Source organism: Rhincodon typus, chromosome 7 (assembly GCF_021869965.1).
Source record: "Rhincodon typus isolate 14 chromosome 7, sRhiTyp1.1, whole genome shotgun sequence".
Lineage (NCBI taxonomy): Eukaryota > Metazoa > Chordata > Chondrichthyes > Orectolobiformes > Rhincodontidae > Rhincodon > Rhincodon typus.
In genome coordinates, this window is record NC_063338.1 from 70,162,965 (window position 1) to 70,179,342 (window position 16,378).

Sequence of the window (16,378 nt, forward strand, 5' to 3'; positions counted from 1 at the left end):
ACAGTGGACCCATAGCAATGTTGTTGACTCTCAACTGTTCTCTGGAAAATAAGTACTAACATAACCAGAAACACCCATGTCCCATGAAAGATGAAAAATTGGCAAATGACCCACTAGAACCATATTTGCATTCAAACCAAAGCTTTCACTGTAATTAGGCATCAATGAATCAGTACTGATATATTCTTGCATAGTAGATTGTACATACCATATCTAATTATTCATTTGTTACTGTAATTAGCCAAGTAGCTACATTATTAGCTGTAACACTGATCCTTTGTGTTTTTATTTTTTTTATTTTAGATGTGTAAAAATGATGTATGTTTTATGAACCCTGACTTTTCAGACTGTTTGTTTGTTTGGCTGAGATTTAGCGCTCCATGCATTAAGTGCAGGACAGGCACTTTCAGGGTCACTGCATCCACCAGAAAGAAACCTTGCCGAATCCAGCTCCAATCAGCTATTCAAGAGCTGACTGGTGATCTTCTTGGTGAATCATAAGCCTCGATACTGAAAATCCACACTAAGAAGCTGTTGGCCAATCAGTGGCTGGCAGCTTTTAGGTCCTAGATCATGTTGCTGGAGGCAGATATCATAGAGGCTTATACCCCAAGAAGGTAAGCACTTTTATTACCGATTTGACAAGTTGGGATTGTAGGAAGTGAAGTAACATCAATTGCAAGACCAGGACAGTAGCTTTCATCAGCCACACTCTTGGTTCCCTCATCTCTGCTCCCAAATTGGCTCCAGACCAGGATAAAGGGAGAACCCCATATCCTCCTATGTAGCAGGCAAGCTGTCCTGGTTTCCCAGTTAGAAATTCAGTTATCTTCCCCACCTCCTGGGAAAACAGGTAATCAGACTGGTAGCAAGCTGAGGCTCACAAGTAGCTGTTAATTGACCATTTAAGGGCATTAATTGGTGGAGTGTTTAGAAGTTTGCCCATGGACTTTCTCATCCAATACTTTGCCAAGGTAGGGCCATCTCAATCAATACTTCCAGAATCACCATCTGCCTTTCCACTTCTAGGAGATGATATTGTTCCTCTGCCTTATTATTTTAGAAATACGGAGTGCAAGTTAAGCTGATTAATAAATGTAAAAAGAGATACTTGAAAATAACCCAGAATTCTCTCTCGTGCAATTAGTTCTTTTCAATGTGGAGGCAGAAAGCTCAGTTTTGCTCCGGAGTAGGGGTGCTGGAGAGCATTTGACAGTGGTATGATCAGGTTGAACATGCTGCAGTTTGAATGTTTCTGTGAAGATGGGTGAATGCTGGCTTAAGCTGGTTAAAAGGCCTGCCCTGGTTTTAAGAGATTTCAGCTCAGTTTTTATAAAAGTTTGTTAGGCCCTCTAGTTGTTAACCCCTACATACCCTTCATATCCATCAAGCCAACTGTCATCTGCTAAACCTTCCACCCCATGCTACTTCCATAGCTGCACTCCCAGGATCCACTACATGCAAAACATGGATGCCAGGTGGCGATGAGAAAATAGACACCTAACAATCTAAGAGTACTGCCACTCATATAAACACAACAGAGAGGGAATTTTAAATCTCCAAGGTTTGTAATAAAAGCAAAGAAGACTGTATTCAATGATCACTTCAAATACATCTAATCATCTAACAGCCTTTCAAAACTGTCAGTCAATCAACTCAACTCCTCTCCAATCCTGACACTGATATCAATGGTCTTTGGAGCCTCTGAAACTCAGCCAAGCATTAGTAATTGGCTCATCTGTAATAGCAACAGTCGGGAAATGTCAACAAGGAACTCCATTTAAGTTGTAGGAGCAGACGGTAACTTTTTTCCTAAGCTGCACTAGATAGCTTTTCATTGAATACACTCCAAGAGCAGGTGTTTTATTTTTACTCTGACAGTGTATTTTATTTTTCGTCTTTATAGAGTTGGAGATTTAAGTAACATCAAGTCATGCCGCTTAAACAGACCTAACCAACCTTTCAAGGACATTTTTCCCTCCTCAATCGGCCCTGTCACCTTCTCCCACTGGCAAAAGTTGGATCTCCTGGAAATGGTGTGGGGATTTCCATATTTGAGTGCACCTGTCCCTGTAGTAAGCCTGACTCCTTAACAATCCATTCCAAATTTTGCAAAATACACATAATATTTCATATCACAAAGGTTAGGTGGTACCCTCTCCAGATCATTGAAATCTCTCTCATGAAAATAATGGCTCAAAATTATAGTATCTAACACAACTGCTAGAACTTGGTGAATATTCAAACCAGAGTATTTTTTAATAATAAAAATAGAATCCATATTGCAGCTTACTGCGAAGGTTGGGAAGAATTTAAAAAAAAAAAAAACTCATGTGCAATATCGATCTGGTTACTTTGTGCATGTGTTTCAAAAATCTGAAAATTGGAAGAAAGTATCCACTCTTCCATCTGCTATACCTCAGGGTCCAGGAAGTTAAGCCTTACAGTAACTTTAACAATAATTCTGATTTTAACATGAGAATAAAGGGAGCAGAATAGCTTGTTACCTGCTATATTTGGAGCTTAGAAGGCAAAATAAAGAAAGCCCAAAGCAACAGTGACTATGGATAAAACAGTAAAAAATAAATGATTGAAATAGAAAGAAGTTGAGGACATAGCTTAAAAAAAGGAAGCTATAAAGAGAATACTGTTTTTGTTTTTGTTTTGAAACTAAAACTCAGGCCTACAGTGAAGTGCAAAGCAAAGAAAAAATAAAATCAGTGGAATTGCAGGATGATTAAAGGAAGTAGACTTCCTCTTGTGTGAAACTCTGCTTAAATTTTGTAAAAAAAAAATGTTTGTATTGATTTAATAAGCTGTGGCCCTTATGAACCCCAATTCATTTTAATATGTTCAGAAAATACGAAGACATGTTGAGATGAAACCATGTAACATTTTATTGAAGGATTGCACAACAAATGGAGAACAGAGTATTGGTTTACTAAGTTGCTTTCCTTGTGTCCTCTAATTTATTCCCAATTTTAATATTTCATTGACACAAACAGCCTTTTATAAAGAAACAATTTTACAGGACTACATTTACAAAACACACTATATTGTACATTAAAATGTGTTCAGTCATTTTTTTCTTACAATGCTATGTTATGTTTTTGGCTAGTTAATGAAACTACCTTGCATGTTTTTTTTTATTTCCCCTACAGGAGGAAAACAAACTATAAAGACTGCATTCTTCAATTAATGTGCAAATTTGACATTTAGAAAATTGCTCATTCTTGTATAGGGAGCAGTGTTTGAAATATAAATATGCAGTTTAGCCTTGGGCTGAAGTTTCAAAGCTAAAGTTTATTATTTTTATAACTGCATATTATTTTAATTTTGTTCTTGCTGTGAGGACTGCTTATAACAGCCACTTCATTTTACAAATGCTCATCATGCATTTACACCATCAGATGCTCCCTTTGGGGTAACAGCTGCATCAAACCAGATGCACCTGTCTTAAACATTTACTATCATTATTATTCCATGACATTGACTATGTATAAATAAGTTACATACAGAGGGGTGGTCTTCACATAACATAAGCCACGGGTATTCTGTTAACCAGATGAATAATAAGGGGTTTCACTATGATAGTTGTAATCGGGGCAAACCTTCTGCACAAGTTTATAATCTACACTGTAGAAAGCTATATATATGCATATAACCTTGAATGGTTTGGAACATAACCAGGAAACATGACTTTGGGTCTGTTCCTGATAGCATATCTTTGAAGGATCATAATTACATAGTGCAGTCTTCTTCGCTCTGTCTGTTTTCTCATACTCGATTCGACAGTTGAATGTTTTGGACTCCTTGGTCTCCAGTGTTGACTGCTGGGAGAAGTCAAACTCCACGACCTTGGATGGTGGAACCAGGCTTACAGATACATTCCCAAGACCAGTCGAGTTGTGTCTAAAGTAAACGCTGAAAGTCCCGTTCCCGTGGTCAACTATCTTCCCAGTAATGAGAAGATTCAATTTAACTGTTTTGATGTTGGAATGGAAGTCTCCCCACCCAAACATTTTCTTGAATTTTCCTGTTTTAACAATGGGTCTGCGCTTGGTCCGTGAATGGGATTCCTGAATATCTGTTAGGTTGTTTAACCATGCCCATAAGTCATTTGAAGCTTTAATACGGGAAGTATCAGTGATGTCCTGTTTCAGTTTGGGACTCTCCTTCACAAACAGCCGCAATGGATTTACCCTCTGTGGATCAGCCAAATTATCAGCAAGTGTTTGTCCTGCTGCCTTGTCTCTTAATTCCAGTGTTCTTCCCAGATGATCCTCACGAGAGGTGACCTACAAGTGAAAAAACAAAGCATCAGTCAAGTCCAAATAGCAAATTAGCTCTCCCAATTCAATCTTCGGGTGCATAGTTTTTGTGTTTTAGAGTCGGATAAGTGACTTTTACCAAACATTACCAATTATTGTAAAGTTTCTATGAACACTTATGAACAGACAGCCAGTGAATAATGTGGGAGCAATTGTGTGGATAATCTAAATTTAGCTCATGTCTCCTACAAGCTGATGTGTATTCTTTTTAACAATCTATCCTGTAAGGAAAGAAAATTAACTATTTAATTTTGTGTGAGAACTGGGAATTGATAACCCTCTAATTTCACGATGCAGAAGTGATATTTTCAAAACCCATGAAAGTGGTGAAAAATTTGATTGAAAATAATGATTTCAGTTAATGAACAATTATTCCTCAACAGGTATTGTATTCTGAAAAGCCAACAAACGTCTTTTTGTTTTGGTTTTGATGCCATAAGTTCCTTGCATCATTACACACTACTACTGCAGAAAGAAATCATTACCATATACAGATGACACAATAATTTATCTTTCTTTTATAAACCATTGCTTCACAAATACAATGACCTCTATTTATCATTGCATTTGGATGTATTTCCAATGACAGTGATGGAAGTTCTATGGTTGATAATTAGGGTAGAACTAAGTGGGTGTATGTGTGTATCACATCACTCATGAATAAAACAAAGCCAATTCACCACCCACATGGTGTTGCTGGGTTAAGTGCACTGCATTGCAAAAACAGATAGTTGGAATAAATAAATGAACTGGACCTGAAATACTTTATTTTAGGTTGAAATCCAATCATAACAATCAGGATTGTGCCCAGTAGATTCCACAGGATTGACCCTGCTGGAGCTTGTGGGTTTAGTCCCAGGAATATTAGAATACTAGAATTAGGGGACAACGGCAGCAGGACAGCTGCTTTATTGATAATTTGGCCGATCCACAGAGAATAAATCCATTAATGTTTGTCAGGGAGAATCCCTAGCTGAAACAACACATCATTGATATTTAACTAGCAAAACCTCCAAGGTGATTTATGGACATGGCCAAACAACCTAATTAACATTCAGATATGGACCAGATGAGCATATCCTTGGTATCTGTCTGCCAGAAAATCTGCTGCCTCCCTGCCTCTTAAAGGAGGGCTGCCCAAAACTCACCGCACCCCAAGTTTTCAGACCAAATCTTTCTTGAAAAGAGATATAACTTTTCAGGGGCCTATGCTGTTCGCAGAGTTCAAATACTACTGCTAAATCCATATGTCATCATGCAAGTCCTTTACACCTCAAATCAACACCGGTCACTATTAATACACCAGGGCCTCTTGTAGCCAATGTGATGGGAGCTCATAAATTTGAGAATGTTTGGATCCAGTTACCATCTTCCTTGTGATGGATGGCCAGAGGTAGAGATGGTCGAGAGCATTAGGTTCTTAGGAGTGACGATCACCAATCAGTCCTGTTCCACCCACGTTGATGCGATGGTCAAGAAAGCACAACAACGTCTCTACTTCCTCAGGAGTCACGTAAAGACTCCTATCAATTTTTATTGATGCACCACAGAAAACATTCTATCTGGATGCATCACGGCTTGGTACGGCAACTATTCTGCCCAGGACTGTAAGAAACTACAGAAGAGTCGTGAACACAGCCCAGTGCATCACACAAACCAGCTTTCCATCCATTGACTCCATCTACACTTCTCATTGCCTCCAAAGGCAGCCAACATAACCAAAGACCCCTCCCACGCTGGTTATAATCTCTTCCAACCTCTTACATCGAACAGAAGATACAAAAGTTTAAACACATGGGCCAACAGATTCAAGAACAACTTCTTCCCTGCTGTTATCAGACTTCTGAATGGACCTCTCAAATTTGATATTGAATGTTGACCTTGTTCTTTGTGCACCTTCTCTGCAGTCGTAACATTGTATTCCTTGGTCTGTTCTATTATCCTTATGGACTTTGTATGGTATGATCTGCCTGTACTGCATGCAAAACAAAACTTTTCATTGCAACGAGATACATGTGACAATAATGAATCAAAACAAGAAGTCCCATAAAAGACAAAGGGAAACTTCTAGAAATGGAGGAGATTAAGCACAACCTTGCATCCATCATTTTCTGGAAGTGCTGGCAATCTCCAACTGTAATTATGGAAGAAGACTAGTGGAATCCCCGCAGAATCCTGGCCCTTTGTCAATGCTACATCAAAGGTTTAATAAGTTAAACCAGTACCCATAAACAGATACAAGTAAGGAAAAAGACCACACTATCAACTATTTGTCTGTGATACTAGTAAATGTTTAATAATCAAATGTTGGAGAAAAGAGCTTGTTGGAAGGAGAATTTATACAGTACTGGGACAAAACAAACAACTGACACATAAACTGTAAGGCTAAGCTTTCAGCAATCAGGAAAATAACATAAAGCTGAATTTTACTCCCTGATGGGAGTGAAGGTGATGGCCGGGCAGCGGAGGTGAGGGGGTGGCATGGTTCCTCGATGTTGCTTTGTCACTTGGGAGGTATCTCAGTAACAGACAGGGTAAAGTTGGGGATATGTGCCAGCTACCCAAACCACAAAGGTGGACTGCTAATAATTTGCATGATTTAGGATCTTGTTAGGGATCATTAAGTGGACCCGCTGGGGTTTTGCCAATGACAAGGTGCACCCCACACCCTACAACTGCTCCAAAACCCAAATGCATGGTTACACTGCCAGTTTCTTTGAGAGTACTGGCAGCTTGAGCAGCCATCGGAGCCCGATGCTCCATGGCTTTCAAAATGGATAATGGGCAGCAAATGAGTTCTTAAGAAGGGTCACTGGACCCAAAACATTAACTCTGATTTCTCTCCACAGACATGTGTTAGACATGCTGAGATTTTCCAGTGATTTCTGTTCTTGGGCAAGAAATTCAGTTCTCTTGGAACCAATGGTCCCTGTGGAGGGCCCTTCTCAGATGTACAGGACCTGCCATCTCTGGACACCAAAAACTTTTTATTTTCCATTATTCACTTTTGGGATGTGGACATCACTGGCTCGACCATTATTCATTGCCCATGCCTAGTTTGCCTTGAGAGGGTGGTGGTGAGCTGCTTCCTTGAACCAGTGTAGTTTCTGTGCTGTAGGTAGACCCACAACACCGTTGGGGAGGGAGTTCTAGCATTTTGACCCAGCAACACTGAAGGAATGGTGCTTTATTTCCAAGTCAGCATGGTGAGAGGCATGGTGGTGAACTTGCGGATGATAGTGTTCCCAGGTTTCTTCTGTCATTGTCCTAGATGGATCTGTACATGGTTTGGATGGTACTGTCAAAGGATGCTTGTCGAATTTCCATAGTGCATCTTGTAGATAGTACACACTGCTGTTACTGTGTATCATGGTGAAGGGATGCTTGTGGATGATGTGATACCAAACTTTGTCCTGGATAGTGTCAAGTATCTTGAATGTTGTTGGAGCTGCACCTATCCAGGTAATTGGAGAGTATTCATCACACTTCTGACTTATGTCTTGTAGATGATGAACAGGCTGAGGATAGTCAGGAGGTGAGTTACTCACTACGGTATTCCTAGTCCATGTCCTTCCCTTGTAGCCAGTGTAGTGAATCCTGTTCATTTACTGGTGAGTAGAAACCCTCAGGATGTTAATAGTGGGAAGTTCATTGTGGAAATGCCATTGAATTTCAAGGGAGGATGGTTAAATTCTCTCTTGTTAAAGATAGTCATTACCCGGCATTTGTGTGGCATGAATTTTATTTGTCAATTTAACTTATCTCTGTGGTGTTTAAGGTAATCTCTTTCTACGTCAGCAGCATTCACCTCTCTCAGTAGCACTGTTGAGGCATCAGAGATGCTGCCAGTTTGCCATTCTTCATGTACAGGGGGCTGCAACAGGGAGCCAGTTATGAGATTGTCTCCCAGAAAATCACCAAGTTGGCTTGTTCTCTCACATGTATGGGCTCAGGATGCCCATTTGATCCTGATGTCATTGTTTTGAGATTTGAGGAAAAATTCAACCTTTAGTTCCTGGGCTAAATAAATTCTCTGGAATTAAGGAGGGCAACATACTTAATTTCTCTGGTCTATCTTCTGTGTAGGGAACCTAAACTTGCAGTACACACATAGGATATACCATTATATGACAGAAAAGGCAGTGGTATAGGATAAATCCTATACAGGGGAGGTGCCAGGTTAGTGATATTATTGCTGGATTGTTAATCCAGATAATGCAGGCACCTGGGTTCAAATCCTGTCACAGCAGATGGTGGAATTTGGATTCAATAAAAATCTGTGATTAAGAGTCTAATGATAACCAGAAATTGATTGTTGATTGCCAGGAAAAAACCATCTGGTTCACTAATGTCCTTTAGGGAAGGAATCAGCCACTCTTACCTGGTCTGGCCTGCAGGTGACTCCAGACCCACAGCAATGTTGTTGATGCTTAACTGCCCTCTGGGCAATTATAGAGGGGCAATAAGTGCTGCCCTAGCCAGCAATGCCCTCATCCCATGAATCAATTAAAAAAAATCAGAAAAATATTCAATTAGCTGACTTGTGCAAAGTTCACACAATGCAACTGAATTGTGTTTACACAAGTTGACGTAAAGCAACATATGAATGTTTGTTGAAAACCAGAGTGAACAAAATTTCCAATAAATTTCAGTGATCCAAGGTTACTGCAGCAAAGACTCCATTTTCCCTCTTTGTACCTGCAAAAATAAATATATACCCTCATCGAGAAAAAGGTGAAACGTAGGAGAAACAAGAATATCTTATTCAGATGATTGGCATAAAAACAGATGAGGTGCATAAAAAGAAGCAGCAAAGATTAATGCCTTCTAGTAAATACCACAGTGTCAGTGTGCAGTACTACAAGGGGCAACTCTCCCAGAATAATGTGCAGCATATAGAAAAAGGCCTGAGAATCCATTAAGTGCATGCACTGCAGATCGTTTTTATAAAATGTCAAGAGCAATCAGCAAAATGTCTGGACCAGACTGAATATATTCAGTTATACTGCAGCAGTGTGCCAATAGGTTTCAAATAGTATATAACAGGGACTAAGTGGCAAAAAAATATTTTCCTAGCTATGCTAGTTGAATGGGAATGCAGCTCACGTTGACAGGATGAAAGTCTTTCTCTGCTGACTGCAAGGGTTCTGTGTGGAATAGATTCTGACAAATGTCTAATCAGTTCTGAGTAATAATGAGCCTACAGCACCAATGTACTCAGAATTTCCATCACGCTGTCATCTCAGCTTGACTCAGTTGCTAGCATCTTCACCTCTGGGTTACCTCTGTTTTCAGGACCAGATTCATAATTTGACTATTTGGTCTGAGATGCCACTTTAATGCAGCTGCATTGCTGAAAGTGTCCACTTTTAAAAAGACATTGAACTGAGGTTCCAGGTAGCTGTAAAGTATCCCAAAGTTCTATAACACCTAATAAATTTATGTGGTGCTTTTTCCATTTCATTTATATCCTTCTTATAATGGGAGGTTGAAAATTGCACACAAGATTATTTAAAAGTTCAACGTTTCCTCCTTGATGTGCAATTTTATGCTTCTAAGTACAAAACCAAAGATTCCTTTTACCTTTTTTATGTTGCATCAACTTGTGCTGCTACCTTAGTGACCTGTGGATTTGTACATTGATATACCTCCACTCTTCTATTCCATATTAAATCTCACCATTTAAGGTGTACATATTTTCTCTCTACTTCTAAAATTACTGCATATTTTTGCCAGCTGAACTGTATCTGTCCATCCTGCTCCTCTTATCTTCCTCCGGCAGTCCTCATTGCAATCTACCACACCTCTCAATGTTGTGTTAATAGCAGCTTTTGATATCCTCCCTCAATTCCCAATGTCAGATCACTTATGTACATAAATAATAGTGGATCGGTACAGATCCTTCCGAAACACCACTCAGCATTGTTTCTCAATATGAGAAACTTAGCTTTACTGCCAGCTAAACCTTTCTGATCTCTAACCTCTTTATGCTTTTGGTGACAGTCTGCATAATTTTTTTTGTCATTATCATTGCATTAGGCATTTGGTGTGGTACTTTATCAGGTGTGTTTTTGTTTGAAAATCCATATAATCAATTCACAATGAGTTTTAACCCTCTGTTGTTTTTCAGCCAAACGTTCTACAAAACTGGTTCAGTACGCCAGTTCTTTAGTATTCTATCCTACCCATTCCTGATGTTTTAAAGTGAATTATTTTATTGTATGCAGCCATTGCTGGCTGAGCTAACACTTATTGCCCATCCCAAATTGCCATTGAGAAAGTGATGGTGAGATGACTTCTTGAACCACTGCTGACCATAAATGTAGGCACATCCACAGTTAGAGAGGAAAGTGCAATTAACTCCTGTCATATAAATCCGTTATAAACTGTGATGATTGCAATAAGATAAAGTATCAGACGATTTCCTGACATATCCCTGCTTCTTTGATTTCAAAGAACAGAGTCATATTTACCAGATAGCCATTCATGCTCTGGAACAATTTGGAAAATGGCTGTTGGAACATCCATCATTCAGTAATCTTTGCATTGTCAGGAAGATCGCTTCCGGAGTGAGATGCAACTCAAGTGAGTATACATTTCGGGGACTTTGGAGGCAGTGTGGGAATTCGGTGCAGAGGGGAAGAGGTAAGATTTTTTTTTAACAGAATAAATTGAAGCCCAGGATCAGGGGCCCAGCACAAAACCAAGAGTGACATCACAGGAAAACTGTAAGTTTAATGGTTCATAATAGCTACTAATTTAACTATCTATTATAGGTCACTTTCAGAAACAAAATTAGAAATTTCGGGAAAACTCCGCAGGTCAGGTATTTAAATGTACACCTTATCTGAAACGAGGCGAATGAGCTTGAGGCATGGATTGAAATTTGCAGGCACAATGTTGTGGGTTTGACAGAGATGTGGCTGGAAGGGGATCAGGGTTGGGAACTAAATATCCAAGGATCCTATCAGAAAGACAGACAGAGAGGCAGAGGGGTGGGTTAAGAAATAAAGTTAAATCAATAGCAAGAAGTGATATAGAGTTGGAAGGCATAGAATCTGTGTGGGTAGAGATGAGGAACTGCAAAGACAAAAAAGACCCTGATGGGAGTTTTGTACAGGCTTCCGAGCAGTTGCCAGGATGTGGGGAAGAAAATAAATTAGGAGCTAGAAAAGGCATGTAAGAAAGGCACTATTACAATAATCATGGGGGACTTCAATATGCAGGTGGACTGGCAGCAAATCCCAAGAAAAGGAACTTGTGCAATGTCTACGAGATTTTTATTTTGACCGGAGCTCACTAGGAAACAGACAATCTGGATTTGGTGATGTGTAACGAGGCAGGCTAGATCAGATAGCTTAATGTAAGGGGGGGTCAGTGACCATAATACAATAGAATTCACCATGTGTTTTGAGAGGGAGAAGGTTGAATCAGATGTAACAGTTAAAAAAGGGTAACTACAAAGGCATGAGGGAGGAGTTGCCCAGAGTTAATTGAAAGGGGACCCTAGCAGGGAAGATGGTGGAGCAGCAATGAGGCAGGGGTTTCTGGGCAATTTGGGAGGCACAGCAGAAATTCATCCCAAGGAAGAAGAAACACACTAAGGACAACCATAGCTGACAAGGGAAATCAGGGACAGCATGAAAGCAAATGAAAAAGCATACAATATGGTGAAGATCAGCGGAAAGACTTTAAAAACCAGCAGAGGATAACTGGAAAAAGCAATATGGGGAGAAAAGTTGAAATAAAAGGGTAAGTCAGCTAGTGAAATATCAGAAGATTGCAAGAGCTTTTTTAGATATATAAAAGGGAGAGGTAAGAATAAACATTGGATCACTGGAAAATGGGGTTGGGGAACCACAAATGGGGAACAAAGAAATGACAAAGTGACTGAATAGGCACTTTGCATCAATATATACAGTGGAAGACACAACCAGCATACCAGAACTTCAAGAGAGTCAGGAGGCAGAGGTGAGTGTGGAGGAGAAGAAGAAGGTGCTGGGGAAGCTGAAAGGTCTGAAGGTGGATAAATCACCCAGACCAGATGAAGTACACCCCAGAGTTTTGAAGGAGATAGCTGAGGAGATTACAGAGGCATTGGTGGTGATCTTTCAGGTATCACTGGAGTTAGTGAGCATTCCAGAGGACTGGGAAATTGTCAGTGTAACACCCCTGGTTAAGAAGGGAGTGTGTTGATTGCCTTTTCTCCTTCCTCCATGTTTGGGTGCAGGGGGCTGAGGTGGTGCCTGTCCTGCTCTCAACAGGGCAGCCAACATTCACCATTTCACTGGTTCAATCAGATGTCGTTGTTCATCTCAGCTCGTAGCTGGAGGCCAAGATGATTTTCTTCACAATAGCCAGCAGCCAGTAAGCAGCTTTCCTCTCCATGGCCTCAGGAAGACGTGGTATAAGGATGTCTGCTCCAATGAAGTCACTCTCTCAGCCATCAAACAGACCCCAGTGAGTTCACAGCTATGACACTAAACAGGTAGGAATTTTTCCCTGCTCCGGCATGGGAGGAGTCTGACATGTAAAAGTTCTTGGCCATAGCCATTAGCAATGCAGTCTTTGCCTTCTCTGTGGTAGCAGTCAGGACAGGCTTCAGTGAGGCAGAGAGATCTGACATGCTGCAGTTCAGATTGATTGATTCATTGTTGTCACATGTACCGAGATACAGTGAAAAGTTGTTTCGCGTGCTCTTCAGGCAGATTGTACCATACAAAGTGCATCAGGGTAGCAGAAAAGACTGCATTGTAGAATTGCTCCCTGATTGCTCGAGAGAATTAGACTTTCCCCTTCTGGCACCCTTCTTCCAGTAACTTGTTCTACCCTGTGACACCTCTGCTTATTCTCCCTGTTGTTTTATAAAAACAGAAAGTGCAGTAGAAACTCAGCAGCTTAGGCAGCATCTGTGGAGAGAGAAACAGAGTTAATGTTTCGAGTTTCATATGACTCTTCTTGGGAACATAGTTCTTCAGCTCCGAAGAAGAGTCATTTCGGACTCGAACTGTTGACTCTATTTTTCTCTCCACAGATGCTGCCAAAGCTGTTGACTTTCTATACACTTTGTTTCTATAGCATCCTCAGTGCTTTGTTTTTACTTCCTGTTGTACTGTATACAAACAACTGCACCCTTATCTGGGAGCAAGAAATTTGTACCGAATCCATGAGTTCAGGATAAAGTTCTTCAGCTTGTGCTGTGACAATCCCTACAGATTTCAGCAACTTTAAACAACAGAAACCAACAAACAGTTCTCCAAGTGCAGCAAGTGCTAATTGAGGTCAATCAGCAACTGACTGGAAAGTTATTAATGTATCCTTTGAATACTACTCATCGAGGGTGGGTTCCTTGCTGCTGACAAATGATGTATAAGTTTAAAAGAGAAAGTTAGCTGGATGGCTGAGTTCTAAAATACTCATGCTGGCATTAAACCAAGGTTATTTGCTGGTTATTTGGTCCAATCAGGGAGCCCTGGCTGACATATAAAAAGGGGAGTGTCAGAGATGCTGACACCCTGATAGCTGACTCTCAATTAGGCTGTACTAAAGTCAAGGACTGTTCATGTGCAAACAAAGGGTGACTTGGTTTCAGATACTGCCCTGTGTGGAATTATTTCAGGAACAGGCTGGGGGGTCTGAATGGCCTACTCCTGTTCCTATATAAGTGTGAGGGGATTTTCAGGAAAGCAGGGTAAGTCTTTCAGAGGGCCATTCCCTTTCCAATGTCGGATCCCTCAATCACACAGTGAATGCCTGTAAACAGAGGGCACACCTGCAAGTCTACAAGAAAATGTGCCAGGGTTTACTTACTGTGCTTCTCATATGGCAAGTTTTTTACTTAATTTGCTCATGAGCTGTAGGCATCACTGGCTGGACTAGCAATTATAACCCATCCCTTATTTGTCCCTTGATCTGAGTGGCTTGTTAGGGTTATTCCAGAGGGCAGTTAAGATTCAATAACATTGCAGTAGGTCTGGAATCACATGTAGGCCAGCAGGTTACTGCCCTACAGGATACTGATGAATCAGATGGGTTTTCATAACAAATGTCAACGGCTGCATGGTTGCAATTAGGCCAGCTTTTAATTCCAGTCTGAATTCAAATTCCACCATCTGCTGCCTAGGCATGAGCCTGGGTTTCTGGATTTCTGGTCCTTTTGAAATGACCACTGTTCCATTGCCTCCTTTGTGCCATTGACGTAATATCAGTACTGGTGGAATAAGGCCCTTAAGTGTGTATCAATTTCTCATTTAAGTGCTTCAATTATTGGCGAGTTAGGAAGTCTGCAAACTTAACCAGGGTGAGGACAGCGGGATCCCAGTCCCCTAACCTGATTAAAAGCTGGTTGTTCAATTCCACCCTTAACTTTATCACTATACAATCAAATTACTATTTATTTATTGAAACCGAGTTTTGAGATATGTATTTGCAGCAGAGTTCCAGCTTCCTCCAAAATTCCATATATGCATTTATTACTTCAGATCCTGGATGAATTAGGCCAACAGGTATTATAATTTTAACTGGACTTAACAGATTTAAATATGCTCGTGTATCTACCAGAATAGGGTAAGGAAGCTGAGATAACAAGGGGTAGAGCTGGATGAACACAGCAGGTCAAGCAGCATCAGAGGAGCAGGAAAGCTGACGTTTCAGGCCTAGACCCTTCTTCAGAAAATGGGTAAGGAAGCTGATTCCTGAAAGTAATTGTTAGCTCCATGTCACAAGTTGCAGCAGCCTCTGAGATGCTAATGCAACTTTAATTACATCTGGAAAGAATAGCCATGTTCTATCACTGAAACTTGTTTGGATGAATGTCTTTATAGCAGAGAAATTAAATCAAAGTGTAATTGGCTGTTTTGTTCCCATATTTCATTCTGCATTTATACTACAGAATAAATTAATCCCTAAATTCTATTATACCATTAGCTGTGAAATCAGTCAAGGTGATTGTGTGGTAAATTAAAATCACGTGCATTTCTGAGGTTCAGGGGGTACATTGAGGCATATTAATACGTAGACATATAGGGAGATTCACCCTGTATGGGCATGATACTTATCAAATTTTTCTCTACATATTTGGTTGTGCACATGTTGTTGTGCACTGCGGATAAATATTTGTATTTACGCTAATTAGCTGCTTTTTTGAGATAATCAGAACAATCAGTAAGTACAATCAGTTTCAAGTAATCACAGAATTGATTTATTATCACAAGTTTTGCCAGGCAAGGAGGTAGTTTCATTGCCAGGTGTGAGGACATGAAATGTATAGGTTTTTGGGTGCTCTAGCTAGAGACAGAATCACAAATTGCAGCTAAAATCAATCATGACTTAGCTGTCTGCACTAGAATTTTCATCATGAACTTATGCAACCACTGGTTACACAACTTCTAACCAGCATTTTAAATATTTTCTAATCAATCTATTCAAAGATCTTATTGCAGACCTCTGGAGCAGGTGGGACTTGAACCTGGGTCATCTTGGCTCAAAGTTAGGCCACTGTGCCACCATAACCAACATGCTATATGGAATTACCAATGCTCCTGAACTGCCTTGGCCTTTTTAGAAATTGAAGATTAAGTTCTTGAATGCTGCTAAAAACATCACAGGTGTATTTAACAATGTGTATGTTAACATCTGTATTCTTTGAACATTTTTTTAATTAAAGAAGTTTGCAATAAGAAAATGCTATTGGTTTGGATTGGTCATTTGGACAATATGGTCTGGGATGGTTGGAAACCCGAGGTCATGTGATGAAACCTCAAGTATTATGTCCAACAAGAGTTGGCAGCTCTGTTGTTATCCTAAGCATTAGTCTACAGCTCTGAGCTCACTTCCTTGCAGCTAAGCATTTGGACTCTGATCGACAACAAACACAAGAGATTGATGGGGATAAAACATTCTAAGGTCACTTCCCCTTGGATCTCAAATTAAATTGATTGGCCATTTGCCAGTGACTCAGAACTATAGAGTTTTGTTCCCAACTTTGGACATGTTCTACTCGATGATTTTACATGATCTCCTACTTTCAATGGCCTTTCTTCCAGACT

The 16,378-nt window shown here is 40.1% G+C and overlaps 1 protein-coding gene across 1 annotated transcript in view; it reads right to left on the reverse strand.

The window, feature by feature from the left end:
- Positions 1-3,405: 3,405 nt before the first annotated feature.
- nxph2a (neurexophilin 2a) overlaps positions 3,406-16,378 on the reverse strand; it is a 130,093-nt gene continuing 117,120 nt past the window's right edge. Inside the window, exon 4 of the mRNA XM_020515578.2 lies at positions 3,406-4,298. Within this exon, the coding sequence (XP_020371167.2) occupies positions 3,558-4,298 (741 nt within the window). The 3' untranslated portion in view covers positions 3,406-3,557. The remainder of the gene's footprint in view (positions 4,299-16,378) is intronic.